The sequence below is a fragment of the Chiloscyllium plagiosum genome, chromosome 36 (assembly GCF_004010195.1).
Source record: "Chiloscyllium plagiosum isolate BGI_BamShark_2017 chromosome 36, ASM401019v2, whole genome shotgun sequence".
Lineage (NCBI taxonomy): Eukaryota > Metazoa > Chordata > Chondrichthyes > Orectolobiformes > Hemiscylliidae > Chiloscyllium > Chiloscyllium plagiosum.
Genome location: NC_057745.1, coordinates 18,477,903 through 18,503,264, shown reverse-complemented (window position 1 = coordinate 18,503,264; position 25,362 = coordinate 18,477,903). Strand labels below are relative to the sequence as shown.

The 25,362-nt window shown below is 41.7% G+C and overlaps 1 protein-coding gene across 1 annotated transcript in view; it reads left to right on the top strand.

Annotated features, from left to right (window-relative positions):
* aqp9b (aquaporin 9b) overlaps positions 1 to 13,575 on the top strand; it is a 71,639-nt gene extending 58,064 nt beyond the window's left edge. The window contains exons 5-6 of the mRNA XM_043677452.1: positions 7,560 to 7,777; positions 12,390 to 13,575. Coding sequence (XP_043533387.1) covers positions 7,560 to 7,777; positions 12,390 to 12,582 — 411 coding nt within the window. The 3' untranslated portion in view covers positions 12,583 to 13,575. The remainder of the gene's footprint in view (positions 1 to 7,559; positions 7,778 to 12,389) is intronic.
* The last annotated feature ends 11,787 nt before the right edge of the window (positions 13,576 to 25,362 follow it).

Genomic DNA, 25,362 nt, shown 5'->3' with positions numbered 1-25,362 from the left:
ATCAGTCTGACTATCAAACTGAAAACTATACAGCAATAGTTCTGCCTACTCTACTGCACACACGTGAAACAGACTGAATACCATCGCCACGCCAAATAGTTCAGAAAGTGAACTGATCTTGCCATATAAACATGGTGGTTACAACAGCAGGTCAGAGGCTAGGAATACTGCAGCGAGTAACTCAACTCCTGATCCCCCAAAGCCTGTCCACCATCTACAAGGCATAAGTCAGGAGTATGATGGATTACTCCTCATTTGCATGGGTGGTTGCAGCTCCAGTAACATTCAAAAAGCTTGACACTATCCAGGACAAAACAGCCTGCTTGATTCCACTGCATCCACAAATATCAATTCCCTCCACTCTCAGTAGCAACAGTATGTACCATCCACAAGATGCACTACAGAAATTCACCAAGGTTCTTTAAACAGTAGCTTCCAAACACATGACCAACTTCCCCTTCGAAAGACAGAGGCAGCAGATGAATGGGAACACCATCCCACCTGCAAGTTTCCCTCCAAGCTACTCACTATTCGGACTTGGAAATATATCACCATTCCTTCAGTGTCGCAATGTCCAAATTGTGGAATTCTCTCCTTAACTGCATACTTATAGGACATGGACTGCAGTGGCTCAAGAAGTCAGCTCACCACTACCTTCAAGGACATCTAGCAATAGGAAATAAATGCCCAGCCAGTGATGCATAAATCCCCTGAATGAATAAAAAAAAACATTTATCCATTGTTACTTGAGCTTAATTTTGGAAACATCTGATGACGGGATACAAAACCAGACACTGACATGTTCACCCAAGCTAGCTTTGCCAACACCCGCACTGTATTAAGGTCGTCACAACTGAGTTGTGTTGCTCCTGTAGTCAGAATGGATGACACTCACTTAACAAAACAAATCTGTATCCAGTACTGGAGTGTATTTTCATGGCTATCAAAGGAAATGGAATAAAGACACTCTGAAGCCTTCACACTTAGGTGTTAAGGTAGTGATATTGAGTCTCCAGAGAACCTACACCTTGCACAACCAAATGAAAAATGATGCACTCTTCAAAGTCAAATGCAAATCGGAGGCGGAGAGAAGACTGAAGGAGAAGTCCAACACCTCGTCAAAAACGCCATCATCTGCTATTCTGTCCTATATGCAGCAAAAATGTCTGGGTGTAAATTCTCTTTAGAAAACATCTACATACCAACAGGAATCTCACCAAATACCCAGATGATGAACACAGTCACTGTTACCTCAGAGGGCAAATAAGAGAGAGACTTCAGCTCAGCTTCCTGCAATTCAGTCACCACATAATGAAGATTCAGAGGAGCAGATCCTCCCTTCTCCAGAGCTTTGAGTACAAAGGGAAAGTTTAGTCAAGGATACTATACTTCATTGTGTCCCCATCCTTAAAAAGCACCAGAATTGATTCTTCCAATTTTTCAGTGTAAGTTAAAAGAAAGCAAGAGTCATCTGCTGCATGTCAACCTTAACTTATATTGAAACATGATCTCCATGTCCCTTTCCATCAGATTAGTAATCATTTTGGAAGATAGCCATCCTACCATAGCTTCAACAATTTACCACCACGCCTATTTGTGACAAATTCCAGTTCTTTGGAACATCATATATTTCTTACTGACATGCATGTGACTTATGATAGTAATGATACTTCATTTAATTTTAATTTATTAGCACTGTAAATATCACTGTTGGTTTAAAATATTTTAATAACTCTTAAAGGGCTTATTTTTGTTATCCCTTTGTCCTATGCCTCATTTTTAATTGAACAATGATAATACTGAAATTGAAAATTTATGAAGTTTTTACATGAATTCCAGCTTGTATGTAGTTATTGAAGAAAATTCGGAATAAACCAACCCCATCTGGTCCGATTTTTTGATCCAGATCCTGCTTTCACTTAATATTAATTTAGCATGTGGTTTGGATTTCTATTTGTGTGCAATAATCATAAATCTCTATTACATTCTACAAAGATCCTCTTAGCCTTGGTCTCTGGGGGGAGAATTTCTTCTTCAGTAAGTGTAAGCGTCTTGTTGGAATCAAAATCCCTATCTCGCAAGCAAACACACAAGCTGCTCAGAATTTTAACAAATGGAAAGTTTGGAGCACCTCATGCCCAATTTTATGCAATTGTTTTTTGCCCTGGTAAGCTCTTTGCTGTGATTATTTAGTTTGTTCACCAAGTCAAACTGAAGTCCTTCCACATTCGTATGACTTACTACTACTACCCCAAGGGATGCACTTAACAAGTAAATTTGTGAGCACGCTGTGCATTTGGATGGGTACCTTCATACTAGACTATTTCAGTGTTACACACCATGATAAGGAGAATTACACCCACTGTTAATTTGGAAAGGCGAGAGTTACTCAAGAGTTTCCTGTGCAAGCTCATATGAATACCTGTCGGAGTAGCCATTGATGTAAATGCCATGTAAAATTAGTTTAATCGACTGCAGTCCATTGAAATCAGAGTGGATTCTTTAAAAGGAGATTTCAGTGGGATGGGATGATCACAACAACAGGAAGAAACAATGCTTGGCTCACTGAATTCTTAGAACCTTTTTGGATCTTTTCATCGAGCTTTCCATGATACTTAGGAGCACTTGCACTAAGTAAATGGAGAAAATGGCAGAACTTCAGCAAATCTGACCTTTAACCCCACTTTGAAAAAACTGCAAGTCATAACAAATAAGTGCTGTCTGCATATGCCAGCAAGCCTTGCTCCAGCTGAGGGAGGTGACGTGAGCAATGTGACTTACCTTCAGGACAAGAGTTTAGCACAACAAGAAGATCAACAGCCTCACCATGACAGTTAAGAAAAAAGACTGGATACTGCTCCTTTCCCTCCTTGCCTACCAGCACATACGTTAAGGTAGCATATGCATAATTAACCCATCAAAACACACTCTTGTTAGTGGAGGCTTAACCATGTAATTTTATGATAGATCCAGCTATCTCCCCTACCAATGCCTTGAGTCGGTTGACATCTCTTCTTTCAGCAATTTTGTGTCACTTGGCACACACTGCTCAGCTGGGGGGCTTCCCTTATTTACTCTGTCATATTGCAGGAGAAAGGGGAACCCAAAGCATGACCAAGACAGGTCATAAGTGGGGCATCCCCATCTTAAATGCCCTCTCATCCTAGAGGAGAAAGCTATGGAGTTGGTGAGGATGTGTTCTGTTCTTGCTGTGGGAGATGGTGAATTCAATGGCAAATTACTATTGCCAGTGATAGACACACTGTCATCCTAATATTCTTAAATTATTCTCTCATTTTCTGCAGATCCAACAGCATGATGCAGACAAAAGATGATGATGAGGGGAGCATTAGGGATGAAGTCCTTTGTTCACACATTATAATGTGATTCTGAAATACTAAGCCACACAGAAATTCCTGAAGCATATTTATTTCCTCCATCTCTGTCTTTTTCACATGTTGTGAAATCACTGCTCCTATAGGCCCTGGCACCAGTGATTTCCATCCAGTGGCAGTTAGATAGTGCTGGTGTGGTGCAGCAGAAGGTACAAGGTTGCCGGAGGAGTGAGAATGGAACACCCTCCAAAGGCTGAGGTTCAGAGGTGAGAGATTCAGAACTCTTGGATACTTATCTGAAAAGAAGGACCTTCAAGAAATGTTTATAGGCAGGGACTGGGCTGTGTGGCAACTGACAGATGTGCCTCTAAAGTCCACATCTCGCCTTTGCAGCAATATCTCAGAAGTTTGTCTTTGGTTTTGGAACAAATGGCAACTCACCTCAGTCAGACCCTCAGCTAAGAACTAACCAATGACTTATTTTTGCCTCTATCTTCACTTTAGCAGAGACTCCTGCCCAAGTGGTAATAGTGGAGGGAATGCAGTGTGCCGTGCATAATGGTTTCCAGATCACAAAGAGCTGTCTAATAACATACAACAGTTACCTGGAGGCAGGGCTCTTAAATTATGAGCTGCTGTGCTGCTCCTGGCCTGGGTACCTTGCAGCACTCTGTCTCCTGACCTTTGTCCCTCTCACCCCTCCCCAGTTCCTGACCTGAGCACAGTAGCCTATGGCTCCAGTTATAGGGCCCTGCTGTATTTCCCCCACCCTGTCCCGTGCCCTGCTTGTAGTCCAGTGCATCCCTCTAGTCATTGACGCCACATTTCCAGAACTCAGTAAAATAGTGACAGCTAGAACTCATCTGCTGATTTTGCTGTGTCTTGGATCATCAGCAAGCACCAACAGCTTTCTCCCTCAGAGCACAATGGTGGCTTTTTAAAGAGCGACTAGCAGCCTCCAGAAATGCAGCCAGAAGCAGTCTTCTTCAATCAGAAAGGAGAGCCATTTTGATCCATTACTGTTTTCTGGAGAATGAGGAACAACTATCCCCTGTGATCCTGGCATCTAGAATTGCTACAGCAGGTGACAGAAAATGCATGTAGGCGTCTTGGGAAGCATAGTGTTTTTAAAAAAGACTGTTTACATATAATTATTGGATCAAAAGGCAAGGGTCACTTTATTTGTGTGGATTCATTCACTCAGGTGATGATTATGGACATATTTACCAGGTGTGAAAAGGACAGATATATTATTAAGTTATTCAATGGGGAATTAGTTGAATGGATCCTGCACAATAAGTAAGTCAAAGAGAAGGATGAAAAATTGTAGTGTCAAAAATAGATTGAAGAGAAGCCTTCAGTGATTTGATGTGCTCTGGTGTAGAGCAGATCATTATGATGGTGTCTGCATGCTCTGCCCCAGGCAAAAGTGAGGACTGCAGATGCTGGAAACCAGAGTTTAGATCAGAGTGGTGCTGGAAAAGCACAGCAGGTCAGGCAGCAGCCGAGGAGCAGGAAAGTTGACTTTTCGGAAGGGCTGATGAAGGGCTTTTGCCCGAAATGTCGATTTTCCTGCTCCTCGGATGCTGCCTGACCTGCTGTGCTTTTCCAGCACCACCATGTTCTGGCACCAACAGAGTCAAAACCAGTAGTAACAAATGCCAGTTTTTAATTTTTAAACAATCATTTAAAGTCACTGGCTAGGTCAACATTTAATCCCATCTCTATATGTCCTTGAGAAGGGGATTGTAAGCTGCATTACTCAACACCAGGAGGGGGGTACAATGCCTGTTACAAGCCTATGCGTGTAGAACAATCACAGTGCTGTTAGGAATGGAATTCCAGGATTTCAACCTTAAGGAACTGAAAATAGTTCCAAGATAGGATCAGTCTTGGCTTAGTGAAGAAGTTGCAGCTGACGATATTCCCATGCATCTGCTGCTCTTGTCCTTTTAGGTGGATGAGATTGAAGGTTTGGGGATGCTGTTAAATGACATAACAGGTATAACTGTTCATAGGACAAGATGTGGAAGTATTGCAAAGCCCCTCCTGATCCTTTAAGCAAGTGATAGTATTTCTTTAAAGATCTCATGGACCTCCTGATGATACGCATGATTATAATGCAGTATAATCACTTTCCATTGGAGAATAAGCTGAAATCATCAGCTGGTGTAATTTACATTCCTAAGATGATCAGGCAGTGCTTAATTGCCAAGGGTGGAGATATCTTGACGCCTTACCGACTTATTGGAGATTGAAAAGTAAGTCATTCTGCATGTAACTTTACCTGGAGAAATAAGCATCCCTGTAAAAATAGATGGCCCAACATCTTTTTCTGTCTTGCAGGGAAGTCAGAGGTGGTGATTTTGCCAGCTCTCCAGAATCAGTGACCTGAATTATGCATGACTGGACTGTACAGTGCACCGGTAGCTGTAAGACATGAAGTAGAATGAAGTGGTTGCATTCACATTGCCATTGAGACTAAGTAGATCAATGGCTGCTGCACATCATTCAGTACAAGACAGAACCACCTTCTTGCAAATTCGGTGAAATGCACTAAATGTTTCCTGAATAAAACTTTCAGTTGACATGTGCTGCCTGTATGTTCTATAGGAGATCTAATATCTGCTTGAGCTGCAGTCTCTTGAAATGCTGACGGGTTCTACTTTGTTTCATCCTCCTACTCCTTGCTATTGGAATACCCAGGTTCTCATCCCTGCTGCTAAGAAGCTGTTACATTGACGTGAGATTAGCAGGACCACTTACATTCATGAGCTGAAAATGTGTTGCTGGAAAAGCGCAGCAGGTCAGGCAGCATCCAAGGAACAGGAGAATCGATGTTTCGGGCATAAGCCCTTCTTCAGCCCTCACTTTCTCCCACTTACATTCATCCCAGCTACAAAGATCTATTTATAAAATATGAAATGTTTCTAATTGCACGGTGTGCTCCTTTTAACTACTGATTCTTATTATTTTCATTGGTAGTTCAGAAATGAATATAGATCCTATGGTGTTGATGTGCCCAGGCTAATGAAGTGATTCTAGTTTATTGGTCTGTGTACTTCGGCTGCCCATTCAAGGACCCCCTTAAATGATACCAGCAGTGGCAATTGAGTCAATTTGATTTTGCAACTGACTTGTTTGTGCCAAATGGAGAAGCTTAGAATTTACCCCAGAACTATATTGGGCCAATGTTGCATAAATCTTATTATCAGCTTTATGTAAATTGTTGCCTTTCGAGTTACAAAATCAATTTTGATTCGCACTTCCTAGCTACCAGGTAGAACACTACTGAACTGGAAGCCAGAGAATTGGACAATTGCACTCTCCGACGCAGTACAGTCTGGTGAGACATACACAGGGAAGCAAACAAAGCTTTGAGCTATACAATGAAAAACCTTAGTTGCTCTCCCATTTGCCAACAAATCTTGAATCTATACAGCAACAGGAAATGAGAAACACACCAATGCAAGGCAATGCAAAAGCCAAAGATAATCAAAAGAAAAACTCTGGCATGAAAACCAAGCACCTATAAAAATGGAGAGAATGAATATGCAACCATCAAACTCCAATGCATTTCCATGTACCAATTCTGGTCTGATATGCAATGATTTTCTTTTCAGTCATTTATGATTCTGATGTTGTCATAAGCGCATACTCAAGTAGTTCAATTATACATGTTATAAACATGGAAGCAGTGGTTTCATTAAATAAACTTAACCTGTGATGCAAAAATGTGCAGTATCTATTATTCTTTGGACTGGAGCTTGAGATTCCATGACATACTTTTGATTGATTTCCAAAAAGCAGTCCTAGGAATTTCCACCTGTCAAAGAATATCGTTAAGTCTTCAAAATACAATTGCAAGTATGAACCTCTTTGCAAACATCAACATCAATTCAGATGCATGTCAAATTAAAGAACTGAGCCTCCTTGCATCATGTCTTAAAATCATTTGGGAAAGAAATCGGAAATCAAATCTGTAGGATTCCTTTTTCATGTACATTGATGGAAAAAATTGAAGTTGTAAATGGTATTAAGCAAGTATATAACTAATGAAGACTGCTATAAGAAAAACCAAAAATACTGGGAATGCTCAACAATTTCTGTGAAGAGAAAAAAGTTAATGTTTCAGGTTGAAACATTATTTGCATGTATTTCAGATCATCAGGATCTGGAGGATTTTATTTTTGTATTAATGAAATATGCTTCTGTGTTGAACAGATGATGGGTACTGCTGCCCTTCTCTTCTCCATTCTGGCCATTTTAGACTCTAAGAATAATTGCGTCCCCAAAGGTTTGGAGCCAGTGGTGATTGGCCTCATCATCATGGTCATTGGTCTTTCGATGGGGTACAACTGTGGTGGTCCCATCAACCCAGCTCGTGATCTTGGACCACGACTCTTCACAGCCGTGGCTGGATGGGGACTGGAGGTTTTTACGTAAGTGACAATGAACAATTCTAGGACAATGGTAAACTGTGCCTAAGCTGCAAGTCTAATCTGAAGACACTCCTCATATGCTGAAAAAACAGGTGCACTTATTACTTGGGCATGGCCAGTTTTGTGGGCAGATCCAGTGGTCAGCTAAAATCCCTGAACTTTGACTCCCATGATGAATGGATTGCCTCATGAAAAAAGGTTGTGCTAGTTTGGTGACAATGCATTGGAGCTTAGAGATTGAGAAATGATCTTCTTAAAACAAAAAAATTCTGAAATGATTCATTAGGATAGACACTAAGAAGATGGCTCTTGTCATAGGGGAGTCTAGAATTAGGATCACAGTTTAAAGTTAAGGGAGCTCCTATTTAAGATGGCAATGAGGAGCAATTTCTGCTTTCAGAGCATTATTAATCTTTGGAATTCTCTACTGCAGAGAACTGTTGAAAGTGGGTCACTGAATGTATTCAAGGTTGAGTTAGACAGATTCTTAACTACAGGGAGTCAAGGGTTCTGGGGATCAGCCAGGAAAGTGAAGTTGAAGCCACAATCAGATCAGCCACAAACTAATTGAATGGCAGAGCAAGCTCAAGAGGCCAATTGTTCTACTTCTATTTCTTATGTTCTTAATTAAGCAAATTTGAACCCCCAAGGTACAAGTAGTTCTGCCTTCTTCCTATAAACTTCAGAATCAACTGTGTAAGTTCCACAGCCCAGACATTCCTTTCTCCCTTCTACAATGCAGCATATTAATCCTGCAGCTAATCATGTTTTACAGTTACAAACAAAGCAGAACTCTTCCTGATTTAATTAGTAGCCTGGCCAGTGAAGTCTTTCTAAGCTTTCAATATTTGCATGAGCCATCGTCCTGGGAGCATTGTGTTTTGATTTTACTTTCCATAAACAGTTCACTGCATAAGACCATATCTGCTACGTCAACGGCTCAGATCAGTTAAACTTGCTGGCACAGAAGAGATGAGTCAATTTTCAACTCCTGAACCGTAGAGTCTTCAATGAGCTGAAACAATCTCATGGGGATATATTTCCTCTATATTACATCTTAGTGATATCGCAAATTTGATTAAGAGCCAGGGAACTTCATCTTTAGAATTGCATGTTTCTCTCCCAAAATCACTGACTTGAACAAAATGCAAATCTTCTCTCGATATACTTCAAAATCCAACAGTACAGATGCCCCGACACTTAGTTTAGGTTTTCCAACTTTCATCCGTATTGCCACTCACCCTCTAATTTACGATTTCTGTATCGACAGGTGGCAGAAGTGATATCTTATTAATGGCTTTGGAATGGAGTCATAGAGTTTTACAACCAACCCTTCAGTCTAACTTGCCCATGCTGAACAGACATCCCAATGTGACCAAGTGCCAGCATTTGGCCCATATCCCTCTAAACCCTTCCAACTCATGTACCCATCCAGATGCCTTTTAAATGTTGTAATTGTACCTGCCTTCACCTCTTCCTCTGGCACCTTTTCCATACACGCACCACCCTCTGTGTGAAAAAGCTACCCCCTTGGGTCCTTTTTTAATTCATTAAAATCATTCTCCTCTCACTTAAACCTACACCCTCTAGGTTTGGACTCCCCAACCCTAGGAAAAAGGTCTTGGCTGTTCAACATATCAATGCCACTCATGATTTTATAAACGTCTATAAAGGTCACTCCTCAGCCTCCAACCCCAGCCTATTCAGCCTCTCCCTATAGCTCAAACCCTTCTGGCAACATCCTTGTAAATCTTTTCTGCGCACGCTCAATTTTAATGACATCCTTCCTATAGATAGGTGACCAGAACTGAACGCTGTGTTTTAGAAGTGGCCTCACCAATGACCTGTACAGCCACAACATGATGTCTCAACTCCTGTACTCAATGTTCTGACTAATGAAGACAAGCGTGCCAAACACATTCTTCACCACCCTGTCTGATGGCAACTCCACTTTCAAGAAACTATGCACCTCTTTGTCCGGCAACACTTCCCAAGGCCCTATCATTGAGTGTCTAAGTCCTGCTCTGGTTTGCCTTACCAAAATGCAACACCTCACATTTATCTAAATCAAGCTCCATCTGCCATTCCTTAACCAATTGACCCATCTGATCCAGGTCCCATTTTACTCAGAGATGATCTTCTTCACTGTCCACTACACCACTAATTTTGGTGTTATTTGCAAACTTACTAATTAAAATGAGCTTTCAGTTTTTTTAATGCTGACCATAGTAAAGATGAGGACAAATGATTAATTATACATTTAGTAATAAGGAAGTTTCTGATTGAAAGATGCCATATGGTGCCATCTGTTATGTTGGCAGAAGGGGATGGTTGACAGCCTTATCCTCCAGAATCTAATGCAAGTGATGATATTATGAGTTGCTTTGTAGCCACAACTGACAGAAGCTCAGCTCCTCAGGCTTGTTTAACCTGGCAGTACACACTCTGATTATATCTATTCCTCGGTACCTGATGTGCTGGTGGATAAACAGAATGTGTGCATGCCAGGTAATCCTCGGTGCATGATAGAAAGAGGCACTATGTACTAAGATTGTGCAAGTTCTGAGCTCCAAAGAAAGAGTGCTCAAATTGCATTCATAATGCACAAACTAACAGTGAAAATTATGTGTATTCTTTAATACATTTCAGGCCCCTTGCACAAATAAGACAAACAAGGATGTTAGAATCAATTCGTAATGACGTGTGGTCTGTATATGCACAACAATTCGATTTTTTTGAAACTGTGCATTTTAGTGAAGCTCTCGAGTACAGTACTGAGGGAGTGCTCTGCCATCAGTTTTGCTGTGTTTGGATGAATTAAACCAAGGCCCTCTCTGGCCTCTTAGCTCAATATGAAAAATCCCATGACAGCATTTGAAAAAGGGCAAGGGAGTTCGCTTACTTTCCCTCGACCAACATTTAAAACTTGTAACCCAGTCATTGTCAAATTGTTGCTTGTGGGAATTTGCAATGCATCAATTGGCTGACCGATTTAGTTTTTGCAATAGGAAAACTTTATGACTGACCTCCAACATTGACCCTATGGAGAATAACAAACTGTGTAGTACTTAGGCCGTTTAATAAAAGAGAGTTCAGGATCAGTAAACAAGACTGTTCCATGTTGGAAGGAGATACTCGATCAGACTGAAGAAGGAGATGATAGTGAGACAGCAGAAGCACTGAATATTTTCTGTTGTTCGGAATGTTCTTTTCTGTTGTTTTATATTTTTGGCATACTCCCTGAGGGTGTGAGCACAGGTAGACAGGTAGTGAAGAAGGCGTATGAGATGATTGGATTCATTAGCCAGGACTTAGAATATAGGAGCAAGGAAATCTTTTTGCAATTTTGTAAAACGTTATTCAGGCCACAGATGGAATACTGTGTCCACGTCTGGTCAGCACTGTATCAGAAGAACATGATTGCACTGGAGAGGGCGCCAAGGAATTTCACCAGGATGTTGCCTGTGACGAGAAGTCTCAGTTAAGAGGACAGTTTGGATAGGCTGGGTTTGTGTTTATTGAAGCAGAGGAGGCTGATGGAGGATTTGATTGAGGCATACACAATTATGAGAAGTAAAGATAAAGTAGATTGTGAGAATTCCTTCCCCATGTCTAGGACTAGAGGGAATGAGTTTAAGCTGAGAAGCAACAGGTTTAGAAGAGGTAAAAGGAGGAATTGTTTTCACCCATTGGGTGGTATATATGGAAGGTGCTGCCTGAGAGGGCAGGGAGGCAGATACTCCTGTAGAATTTAAAAAGCATCTGGAGGAGTACTTAAAATGCCAGGGCACAGTAGGCTATGTACCAAATTCAGTTTGGTGTTTGGTGGTCAGCATAGACATGGTGGACCAAAGGGCCTCTTTCTATGCTGTATGACTTAATAATTTTCTCACTCTGAATTATACTTTGGTTGCATGTGGTGGGCTTGGAACTTTGATGATTAGATTGTTCATTGTGACTGCCTTTTAATAGAAACATAGAAAATAGTAGTAGACCGTTTAACCCTTCGAACCTGTTCCATCTTTTAATATGGCCAATGGCTGATGATCCATCTCAGTACCCTATACCCGCTTTCTGCCCATATCTTTTGATCCCTTTAGCCTAAGAACTATATCTAACTCCTTCCTGAAACCATTCAAGATTTTGGCTAAAACCGCTTCTATGGCAGGGAATGCCACAGGCTCACCACTCAGTGGGTGAAGAAATTTCTGCTCATCTCAGTCCTAAATAGCTAACCCATATCCTTAAACTGATCTGTCTCATTCTTCTCTAGTTGAGATATGAGTTGTTTTGTGAAAATACTGCAGGAAGAATCCCATTGTGTTTGGTGGAACAAATGGGTTCTTTGTATCCAATCCCAGTCCAGACATCAGGAGTTGTCAGACTAAAAAGTCCAAGAATTGATCCAGTGGTGCTAACACTTAGTGATTGTATGACATTTATAAAGTTCAATAAAAGTCGACTTTTCTGAACATCACTGAACCTTCAAACACAATGAATAACTGTGTGAATACAGCAAACAGTGTCAAATTCTAAGCAACATTGGTCAGGTCTGAGACAATCAGTCCGCCACTCTATCTGATATTGATTTACTTATTATTTGCCCACACAGAGCTGGTAATGGATGGTGGTGGGTTCCTGTCATCGCACCACTGATTGGAGGAGTTCTCGGGACTGCCATTTATGTTCTGATAATTGAGCTGCACCACATGGACACAACCCTGAAGGAGAATCACTGTACCTCAGAACAACAGGCGGAAGGGAAGGCAAAATATGAAATGATTACAATACAGTGCAACAAATAATGCTGACCATAGAGTGAGGAAGCATCTTCAATGGTCCGGATCTGGGTCTGTGAAGAGAATATGAATTAATTTCATAAAGTACTCCTGAAAAATGAGTTCTAGGAACATGATTCTAATTTTATTGATAGGGGACAGAGGCATCAATCATACAAGCTATTACACAAGAAGCCTAATATTAGATAGTGATATTTTGAGAGGCTGTTTGGCACCCAAATAGAGACCAGTCAGAACTGAGACTAATGCAATATTCAGCGAGGAAAACCTGGCAATTCATGAGTCACAAAATCACAATTAGGTTTTTTGGAGAATCCTTATTGGGAGCAGGTCAATGTAACTCACAACTATAAAAAAAAAGCAACTCATAGATGTGAATGAGTTATGCCAGCTGATTTTTGAATTTATATGTTAAAGCACCTTGTACTTCTGTGTAATCTGCTATATCACACGTAAACATTTATTTATAGTTGCTTGATAGTACAAAACTTGAATATTGCTAAAAAGAAAGCCATATTGGTGAAGATTTTAGTCTTACACTCATCAGGACAAACGCAACAATGCCAAATTCCAAACTATCACAATTTTGAGCACTTGAAATTTAGTATTCTTGCACCTGTCCTGATGAGTGCAAGACAAAAAGCTTCACCAACATGTCTCTCTTCCAGCAATATTTATTTATATATCTGACTTTCACACAGAATCATATCACAACAGTGATTAACACTGATCTGGAAGCTGCAAACACTGCACAAAAGAATGGCACGCCGACTAAAACATGAATACTTGTAAAATAAAACATACTGTGTATTAGAAAGATACATTCACATGTATCAACAGTATTATTGCTACATTTTATGTTTATAAAAATCTCATTGAAAACACATATATTGTGTTTAATATTTTTATTTCCACAGGCCTACATTGAAGTGCTTCTTTATGTGTTGCTTCACCAAATAACAAATACATATACTTGAATAAATTTTATATCAATTATTATTCATCTGCTTCTGTGGTTATGCTGTATTTTAATACTGTGCTGTGCTATTTCCAAGACTGACTTTACAAATCAGCAGTATAATATGGAGGATCCTAACTGTGTCTCTGTCATATCTTTGTCCAATCTTCATTGCCTCTGTGAAGTGGAGGTGCAGGCTACTGCACTTAAAAAATTCTAATGAAACTAGTAACTTTCATTCATTTAAGTGCAGTTTATAGTATTCTGGTTTGCCCACAATAGAGTCCTCCTGAGAAACATGATAAGGCGCTAGGGAAATTCAACTTTGCATTTTTCTGGTAAATTTTACTAGCTAGAAGAAAATTCACTATAGTTTGTAACAATGTCTGTCCTAAACTGAATTTATAGACTGGATTTCGGTCGAACATTTTGTTTGCTAAACAGCGAGTAGAATTTTAAACCCCAAGAGCTGATGGGTTTGGTCTGAATGGAATGTAATCATTTAAAATATATCAAGCTTCAACCTAACTTGGCTGAAATCCACACATTTTGGGTCTACCAGAGGTGGGGCCAGTAGGCAGGCATCCAGAATGTGCATTGCTCATTTACATGTTTTGATGTGGCTGCACGCCTCAGATTTCATTCTTCTTCCAGTTTTAACCTCCAGCTGTAAGACGACAGAAACAGTGCTATGGGAGAAATTGGTGCTTTTCCTGCTGTGCATGTGGACCAGGAGGGAGCAGAAACATTTCTTTGAGCTAACCTTCTGTACTTCTTATGCTCAGACCCACCAGTATTGCTGATAATACACACATCCAGCACTGTGCTGAAGTATCAGCCTCAATTTAGTTCACAGTCCTGTGGTGATTCAGAGGTGTGTGACCAATGAGGATTATATTCCAATCAATAAAATGAAAATACTGTAGGTGCTAGAAATCTGAAACATGTACACAGACAATGCTGGAGAAACTCAGCAGTTATGACAACATCTGTGGAGAGAGAAACAAAATTAGTGCTTCGATTCATGTGACTCTTCCTTTGAAGAATCAAGTCAGACTTAAAACATTAACTCTGTTTCTCTCTCCACAGATGCTGCCTGACGTGCTGAGTTTCTCCAGTACTTTCTGATTTTATTTCAGGCTGCATTAAGGAATTTATGGAGCAGTTTGCAGGAATGAGTTCACACCCGGGTACAGAGGCTCAGTGATGCAGAAGCAGTTCACATGTGCAGCCAGGATCTCGGTGATGCTTTGACCCATATCAAGGTTTGTGCTTTCAGCTCTCAAACGGGGAAATATCATAGGATAATACCAACTTACAGATACACAAATTAGGGAGTGAAGGAGCCTAGTCAGCCTTTCAAGCCATGGGTGATCCACCTGTGTTCCAAATTCCACACTCCCATCTGGCCAATGGGCTGAGAAGTGGCAGATGAAGTTTAATTTAGATAAATGCAAGGTGCTGTATTTTGGAAAAGCAAATCAGAGCAGGACTTATACACTTAATGGTAAGGTCCTAGGGAATGTTGCTGAACAAAGAGACCTTAGAGTACAGGTTCATCATTCCTTGAAAGTAGAGTCGCAGGTAGATAGGATAGAGAAGAAGGCATTTATTATGTTTCCTTTATTAGTCAGAGCATTGAGTTTAGGAATTGAGAGGCCATATTGTGTCTGTACAGGACGTTGGTTAGGCCACTTTTGGAATATTTCATGTAGTACTGGTCTCCTTCCTATCCGAAGGATGTTGTGAAACGTGAAAGGGTTCAGAAAAGATTTACAAGGATGTTGCCAGGGTTGGAGGATTTGAGCTACAGGGAGAGGCTGAACAGGATAGGGCTGTTTTTCCTGGAGCATTAGAGGCTGAGGGGCGACCTTATAGAAGTTTACAAAATCATGAGGGGCTTGGATAGGATAAGATCCGAAGGATGTTGTGAAACGTGAAAGGGTTCAGAAAAGATTTACAAGGATGTTGCCAGGGTTGGAGGATTTGAGCTACAGGGAGAGGCTGAACAGGATAGGGCTGTTTTCCCTGGAGCATTAGAGGCTGAGGGGCGACCTTATAGAGGTTTACAAAATCATAAGGGGCTTGGATAGGATAAGTAGGATGGGGAGTCCAGAGCTAGAGGGCATAGGTTTAGGGTGAGGGGGAGAAATATAAAAGAGACCTAAGGGGCAACTTTTTCACACAGAGGGTGGTGCATGCATGGAATGAGCTACCAGAGGAAGTGCTGGAGACTAGTACAATTGCAACATTTAAAAAGGCATTTGGATGGGTATATGCATAGGAAGGGTTTTGAGGGATATGGGCCAGGTGCTGGCAGGTAGGACTAGATTGGGTTAGGATATCTGGTCGGCATGGACGAGTTGGACTGAAGGGTCTGTTTCCATGCTGTACATCTCTATGACTCGAGGACTCTATAGTCGAGCTGCCCCTGTAGACTGGCACTAGAAACATTTCGTTTGCAGTGCTAATTCAAAATGAATCAATGATTAAAACTGTCAAAGATTGTTGGGCTTTCATTTTTTTTTTATTAAATTCATCTGCACGGAGATTTCTTTCCTGAAAATTTTGCAATGCCAAGTTCTGCCGCTGATTTGTTTACTATCTTGTTGCCTGGAGCTGCACACTGGCATGGCTCCGCCTATGAACATTTGTGCAGCCCTCTGATCTGTGTTTATCAAACCTACACAGTTGTATTGCTGTAACCTAGCAACCAGCTCAATCAGTTGAGTTAGTTACAGTTATAGAAAAAAATGCATTTACTTTTCATCCAAATATACTAGTTGAGTTCCATGCATTTTCAATCTAAATTGTTTTGGTTATATCGTTTTTAACTATAATGGCACTGAAGTGGGATATTTGCACAAATACAACCACTAGCTTACAAATCAGACACCTGGACCTTATGAGGAAGAGGACAGGACTCAGCAACCATTCGAACATGCTATAATATCAACAGTGCAAATGGGAAGGCAATTATGATAGTATTTCTGAGTCGACAGTAGATCTCAAGCACACAGATGGTCACTTTAAAACTCCAAGATCAGGTTAAAGCTCCAAGCAGGTGAGAGAAAATCATTTTGTGGTACCCTTTCAACGCTAACAAGAGAAACTGGCTTCCTTTTAAACATACATATAATGTACAATAAATTATACTGGATTCAAAGTGAAGAAAGAGGCAAATGGAACTAATACCATTTTAGTAATACAGCAATCTTTACTCAGACTTCTAATTTAGGTAGATTGTAAATTAGACCACGTACATTGTAGGAGTGACTTTCATAGGAAGTTTTTAGTTTCCAGAATTTCTTGATTATTCTGGAAGTGACTGAATCAGCCTTTGACAACATCTGAATCAGAAGCAACAGCAGACCAACCAATGTAGGCATAGAGATATCAACTTGGCAAGCTCCATTAATGAGCTTTATAACTTGATTGAAATACCCAAAACATCAGAAACCAATTCAGCACCTCAGTTCAATCCCTCCTTTACAGGGCAGCTGTTTTGAAAATGCAGTACTCCCACTATACTCTAATGAATTATCAACCTGGGCCAGGAGATTGTTGTTAGGATCTGAATTAGAACTGGATGACATGGTTTAAAAATAAGATGCTTCTGATTTTTGATGGAAATGAGCAGAATTTTTCTCTTCAGAGGGTGAGAGTCTAGAATTCTCTTCCACAGAAAGTGGAAAGGGGAGTGTCAGTGAATATTTTGTGACCAGAAATAGCCAGACTTAAGAGTAACAAGGGATTCAGCCTTAAGCTAGGAAGTAGAGTTGAATCCATATCAGAGTTGAAAAGGGTGGCACTGGAAAAGCACAACAGGTCAGGCAGCATCCGAGGAGCAGGAGAATCAATATTTTGGCGATAAGACCTTCATCAGGAATTTCCAGTACCACACTTTTCCTTGAAACCATATCAGATTAAGCATGATCTTTTTGAATGGCGGAACAAGTTTGAGGGGCTGAATGGCCTTATCATGCTCCTAATTTGTATGTTTGTATATAATCTGTGTTTGTCTAAGTGGAGTTTGAACCCACAACATTCTGACTCAATTCTGAGAAGGTTTCCAACTGAGCCAAGCTGATACATAAATTCTGTAATGTTGTGATCCCAGCTGATGATAATACTGGACAAGTCAGATCCAAGAGTGAAATCTTATGTGATAGATTATGAGTGTATTGTTCACTTTGTTACCATGGTGGTTAGTCACTAAACATATTCATGAGTATGCTAACATTCTTTGAGAAAAGATCACAAGTTTACTACACAAAAGGCAAAAAACAGGTACATTTATGACAGATTAGAAAGACCGTAACATGAATGAAGAACAAAGTTTTGACTTCCCTCCCACAATATCCTTTACAGATACACAATCCCAGTGAGGTATCATTCCTATCTTAATTCTTAAACTTCTTCCTTAACAGTCTTTTTCCATCTCTAATAGACTGAACCTCATTTTAACTCTGATAGTTTGAACACCTCTATATAAACTTTCACAACTTGGAGACTCCAGAAACTAACCTGCAGTTCTCTGGGGTGAAATTGTTCTTCTGAACCGAAACCTGGAAATAATCCTGGAAAAGAGGCTGTGCCACAAAGAGTTCACCTGCAGCCCTGCATGGCTGGATTGAATGAGGACCGGCCGCAGAATTTTGCTCTGCAGGATTATCAGTGAGGGAGAAGCATTTGCAGCCACAATGACAAATCATTGCTCTCCATAGTGGCTACACCCATGTTCTGAAAGACCATGCACCAAGAAACATTTCCAACATGGATGAAACAGGACTATTTTGTCGTCTATTGTCAGACTATTCTTTAATGTTTAAAGGTAAAACCTACAATACTGGAAAGCAGAGAAAGGAACATGGTACTGCACTGCGTTTTTTTTTTGCAGCTCCTCCTGGGGCATTTTAGCACTGGGTCGGGTTCCTCCAACTCTGCTTCAGATACAGGTCTGGAAATGTGTTGCTGGAAAAGCGCAGCAGGTCAGGCAGCATCCAGGGAACAGGAGAATCGACGTTTCGGGCATAAGCCCTTCTTCAGGAGGGCTTATGCCCGAAACGTCGATTCTCCTGTTCTCTGGATGCTGCCTGACCTGCTGCGCTTTTCCAGCAACACATTTCCAGCTCTGATCTCCAGCATCTGCAGACCTCACTTTCTCCTTCAGATACAGGTAGCATGTAACACACAATAGCTTGCCTCTTGCATCCGAGCATCTGGGAAGAAATGTATTCTCTTCTTCATGTTATAAAGGCATCAAGGCAGTGGCATCCATATGTCCATCTTAGATTCTGAGGTCTCTTGACAGAGAGGGAGAACTCAAGAGATCTGATAGCCTTTCCAAGGAGCCGAGTGCATTTTGCTCCGACCTTGTTTGCAGCTTTCATGTGGTCCACATGCTTGTTCAAGACTGTCACACATAGCCTAGACGTTAGAGCTAACCGCACATTGACCATACTTCTTACCCATACAGTGCTATACACATGGCTCCGACATAAAACTTCATTCCCCTGAAATAAACTGTCTCTCTCGCTTAGCAGATGCTTTTGTCTGGCATTGATGTTCCTGATCCACTTCACCCTCCCAAGATCCAGGAAAAGCAGATTTAACCTGGTCCTATAATCAAATAGGAACCAGGACAGTTTGGTATCTAGTGAAGCTGTAGACTGTTTCTTTAAGTCAGCTTTCAAAATTTGGACTGCTCTTTCTGCCATACAGTTGAATAATGGATGGTATGGAGCTGTCCTTCCACATCAAATGCCATTAGTCTGCTGGTAAATGATGGCTCATTGTCTGTGACCAACACTTCTGGGAGTCCATGTAATGCAAAAGATGAGTGCAGTTTTTCTATTGTTGCCCCCGTGTTTGACAAATTAAATCTATGCACATCTAGCCACTTTGAGGGGCATCAACAATGACTAATAACATTGAGCCCCTGAAAGGACCTGCATTGTTGACATATAACTGAATCCACAATTGACCCAGCCATTCCCGTGAAGGTAGGGGAGCTGCTGGCAATACCTTTTCTCCTTGTTGGCACTCTGGGCACTGGCCCAACAACACAGCTATGTCTGCATCTAATCCTGGTTACTAGACATACCTTCTCACCAACACCTTCATTTTGAAAATCCCTGGGTGACCCTGGTGGAGCTCAGAGCAATTTCTTTTAAAGACTGGTTCTGCAATAATTGAAATGGCCACACCAATATTGACCTCCATTAGAACTGGGTGGCCATTTAACCAGACATTTATTTTGATTGGTTCTGATTTGGATGTTGCTAAGCAATTTAATTTTCCAAACCAAACGTAGGTGGCCTTTCCTAGGTGTGCAGTCTCCTGGATACCAGCCTATGAGTCCTCTTATCCCATTTAGGTCGAGTGGGACTCTTTCGCTGTCTCAAATCCACACACTGGCAACAACTACAATAGCTTGCCAGATCTGATCCTAAAGGAATGTTTAACCATCTCGCCAATGCTTGGATTTTTTGGGGGGTTTTGCTGTGGGTTGACCTAGAGTCCCTCTGTTCAGGTTATCATAGAATCCTTTTAGTATGGAAACAGGCCATTAGGCCCAACAAATCCACACCGACCCTCCGAAGAGTTACTCACCCAGACTCATTCCCCTACCCTATTACTCTACATTTACCCCTGACTAATGCACCTAACCTCCTCATCCCTGAATATTATGGGCAATTTGTCATGGCCAATGACTGTGAAAGGAAGCCCATGCAGACGGGGAGAATGTGCAAACTCCACACAGACAGTTGCCAAGGCTAGAATCGAACCCACATCCCTGGCGGTATGAGGCAGCAGTGCTAACCACTGAGCTACCATGCTGCTCTGAGTGAGCCTATGCAATTGCCTTCAATTAAGTGGTGTTCCCCAAGCTCAGTCGGACTGGCAAAGGTGTCCACTTCCATCAGAATACCTTGTAACTCAGATGCTCCACTCGCTGCATTTTTCAATGATAAAGCAAGCTGTTGTGCCTGCTTGAAGTCCAGTTGGTCTTCAGCTATTATGTGCTTTTACATGGTCACATCATTAATCCCACATTCCAACAGTCTTTCAGCATCTCATTAAGTGTTAAACCAAAGTCACATGCCTCAGCCTGTCATCCTAACCTAGTCAAAAATTCCGATAGATTCCCTTGGTTCTCAAATTGCTGAGTAAAACCAGTAGCGTCACACAATTAGAGGAGGCTTGGGCTCATAATATTCCTCAACTAAATCTGTCAGCTCTTGGAAAGTTTTAGTATCTGGCGTTCGATTCCTAATAAGCAAAAACGTGGTGGGTCCACAAGATGTCAGGAGAAGTACATTTCACTTTTTATCTGCCCAGTGTCATTTTGCCATAAAAAATTAAAGCATTGTTTCCACATAATAGGCCCAATCTTCCATGGCATCTTTGAAAAAGTCAATCTTCCCAAATAACAGCATGATAGCAGAAATGCTTACCCCAACTCAAAGACGACTGTTACAAACGAATTTCTTTCAGAACATATCACTGAAATAATTCCGTGTTGGCCGGTATTCCATCACCAAGTCATCCTTTATTTACACGTGCAATAGTACTTGACACTGTTCTAGCTTCATCAGAGCCAGCTCTCAGTGAGCAAAACCTCTGACACTGCTGTTTATATCAGTTGGACCTGGTTAATAGCCACAATCAAGGAACTCATATTTCTATGAGGTCTACCTAGCTGATCTTGTTACAATCGTTACACCACCCCCCGCCCCCCCCCCCCCCCAAGTCTATCACAGGACTTGCATGCAACAAGATGGAGTCACAATGGGTACAGATTTAGAAAGAACTCAGATGGCCCCAGTTGAATGAAAGTGAAGCCTGTCTACAGTGTGCAGTTATATTGGCACCTTTCAACAGCTTTTTGTAATTTATATAAATGATTTGGATGTGAATATAGAAGGAATGGTTAATAAATATGCAGATGACACCAAAATTGGTAGTGTAATGGACAGTAAAGAAGGCTATCTGGAGAATACAGCAGTACTTTGATCAGATGGGCTGAGGTGTGGCAGATGGAATTTAATTTAGATAAATGTGTGGGTGCTGCACTTTGAAAAAAGCAAGGTAAAAACAATGACTGCAGATGCTGGAAACCAGAGTCTAGATTAGAGTGGTGCTGGAAAAGCACAGCAGTTCAGGCAGCATCCGAGGAGCAGGAAAATCAATGTTTTGGGCAAAAGCCCTTCATCAGGAATACAGCTTTGTATGGTTTGTCCTGTTCAGTTCCAAACTCTGCTGGTTTAAAAGTGGTCCAGAGTCCATGTGGGATGAGTTGGTTATGGAGGCAGGCACTGAGGAAGCAAACGTGGTTGTAGTAGCGAGTTTGTTTCAGGACATGGTTGAAGAGCTTCAGGGCAGAGGATATGACCTGGAAGTTGCAGTGGGAGAGGGACTCCCTGAGATTCTTGTAGAGAGAGGAGGAAAACTTCTTCAAAGCAGGATGCTGTATTCCTGATGAAGGGCTTTTGCCCGAAACGTCGATTTTACTGCTCCTCGGATGCTGCCTGAACTGCTGTGCTTTTCCAGCACCACTCTAATCTAGACTTTGAAAAAAGCAAATCAGTGCAGGACTTAGACACTTAACGGTAAGATCCTGGGGAGTGTGGCTGGACAAAGAGACTTTGGGGTGCAGGTTCATAGTTCCTTGAAGTGGAGTTGCAGGTAGACAGGATTGCAAAGACGGTGTTTGGTATGCTTAGGGAGACAGTGAGGTCTGCAGATGCTGGAGATCAGAGTTGAGAGTGTGGTGCTGGAAAAGCACAGCAAGTCAGACAGCAACGGAGGAGCAGGAAAATTGACTTTTTGGGCTGGAGGCCTTCATCAGCAATGAGGTTTGGTATGCTTAACTTTATGGTAAAAAAATCACATGACATCTGGTTTTAGTCCAACAGGTTTATTTGAACCCACAAGTTTTTGGAGCCCCATTCCTTCTTCAGGTAGCTCACATCATGCCTTGCCTTTGTTGATCAGCGCATTGTGTATAGAGTTGGGATGCCATGTTGCGGCTGTACGGAACATTGGTTCAGCCACTTTTGGAATACAGGTGGTTCTGCTATAATTTGCATTTCATTAACATGAATTGGCTATAACGCAATTGACAGACTGGGGACACTGTTTTCAAGCATGTGCTAGTTATAACACGATGTTGGCCCCATTAGTTTAAATGGCGCTGCTATTACACGATTTTCTTGTAACACAGGATTGCACGAGAACAGAACTACTGCATTATAGCAGAACTGACTATACTACATTTAATTCTGACTTTCTGCTACAGGAAAGATGTTGTTAAACTTGAAAGGGCACAGAAAAGATTTACAAGGACGTTGTCAAGCTTAGAGGGTTTGAGCTATAGAGTAAGGCTGAATAGGCTGGGGCTATTTTCCCTGGAGCGTCGGAGGCTAAGGGATGACCTTATAGAGGTTTATAAACTCATGAGGCGCATGGATAGGGTGAATAGGAATACATTTTCCCCAGGTAGGGGTCCAAAACAGCATAGGTTTAAGGTGAGGGGAACGATTTAAAAGGAACCTAGCCAGCAACTTTGTCACACAGAGGGTGGAGTGTGTATTGAATGAGGAAGTGGTGGAGGCTGGTACAGTTACAAAATTTAAAAGGCATCTCGATGGGTATATGAATAGGAAGGGTTTAGAGGGATATGGGCCAAATGCTGGCAAATGGGACTAGATTAATTTAAAATACCTGGTCGCCATGGATGAGTTGGATCAAAGGATCTGTTTCAGTTCTATGACTCTATGACTGAAGTGTCACCACAGATCACCTTTACAGATTCTAGAGAGATCACACATTCAAACAATTCCAAATATTGAAGTCAGAAATCAAACCAAAGTCCCATTCGTTGACATGTTTTTATTGTTTCCCTAGGATGTCCAAAAAGCGGTGGGGCACCATCACCCCTGCCCCTTTCCCTCTGGGTCACCAGAGGATGACAAGCCATGAGATTCATCAATCCGTGGAGCGGCTGCACAGTGGCAGAGGAGCCAGAGCACCATCCTGTGGACACCAGCAACACAGCAGGCTGGCAGCAGCAGAATCAGTGGCAAAGCACAAAGCACTGAGTCCAGAAAAGCTGCAGAAACTGCTGCAGCGCCTGTGCTACAATGCAGCCGAGACAGCCGGTGGCCAACGTCAGGGTCCCCAGGGGCAAGTCAGAGAGGTGGGCATCCTCAACTCGTACGCGTGGAAGGGATGGAATTAAAACATGGCTTGCCCAGAGATTGATTACTCATGCATTGCTGGAAATTGTCTCCCAGGACTTCAATACAGTACAAAAAGTGAAGAAGAAGCAAAGGGGTGTGAAAATAATGTTTTTGTACGCCGTAAAGTAAATTTGGAACTAAAATTTGGAAATAGTTTTATGCATTTGCCACGTCGAATTTAAAGCGTATCGAATACAACATTGTTGCATGCAAGTGTACCTTTCATTTACCCCCAGACTTTCGATGGCTTTTTGCACAGGCGCTGACTGGCGGGATGAGTTGAGTTTTCATCCAGGAGGCAGGTGATGCTGTAAATCTCTGCGACAAGCAACGTGAAGCCTCATCCCATTCTCGCCTTTATCCCAAAGACATGGTCAGGCTTGTAAGGGCTAACTGCCGACAAGCTGCAGATGGCACATTTAAGGCCAAATGAATTTCCCACTCTCTCACGAAATTGGGAACGGGTTAACTGCCCAGGAGGGAGGTCCCACCAGAAAACCAGAATCACAACCATGGGCCGCCTCGTAAATGTGCTCCCTTCCGTCATAATGGCCCGGCAATTGTGGTCATTTTCTCAATGAAATATTTTAATAAGGCGGAGAGAGGGCCTAAAGAGGAAGACAGTTTCTCTCATCTGAAAAGCAAGCTTCATCTGCTTCTGAGATGGAGATGTCCTGTCAGCCCTCAGCCACCCACTGACCTCAATGTGATAACAAGTGCATCCCCTGGCTACGAACCGGACAATTCCGGGGAGCAAAAACAAATCATTACACCCTAACTATTCCCCATTCAATCAGGGCCAGTGCCCCCACTCTACTCCAAAGGGCTGCTTATAATTAGAGCGTAATTAATAGAGCACCCTCTACAGCAAGTCAGCAACTGATGTGGATAGGCCACAAAACTTTGACGATATTAGGCAAGAATTTTCAAAAGCTGATTGGAGGTAGATGTTCATGGATAAACGGACAGCTGGAAAATGGGAAGCCTTCAGAAATGAAATAATGAGAGTCCAGAGACAGTATATTCCTGTTAGGGTGAAGGGCAAGGCTGGTAGGTGTAAGGAATGCTGGATCTCTAGAGAAATTGAGGTTTTGTTTAAGAAAAAGGAGGCATATGTCAGGTATAGACAGCAGAAATCGAGTGAATCTTTAGAAGAGTATCAAGGCAGTAAGAATATACTTAAGAGGGAAATCAGGAGGGCAAAAAGGGGACATGAAATACCTTTGGCAAATAGGGTTAAGGAGAATCCAAAGGGATTTTCTAAATACATTAAGGACAAAAGGTTAAGTAGGGAGAGAATAGGGCCCCTCAAAGATCAGCAAGGCGGCCTATGTGTGGAGCTGCAGGAGATGGGGGAGATACTAAATGAGTATTTTGCATCAGTGGTTACTGTGGGTAAGGACATGGAAGATATAGACTGTGGGGAAATAGATGGTGACATCTTGAAAAATGTCCAAATTACAGAGGAGGAAGTGCTCAATGTCTTAAAATGCATAAAAGTGGATAAATCCCCAGGATCTGGTCAGGTGTACTCCAGCACTCTGTGGGAAGCTAGGGAAGTGATTGCTGGGCCCCTTGCTG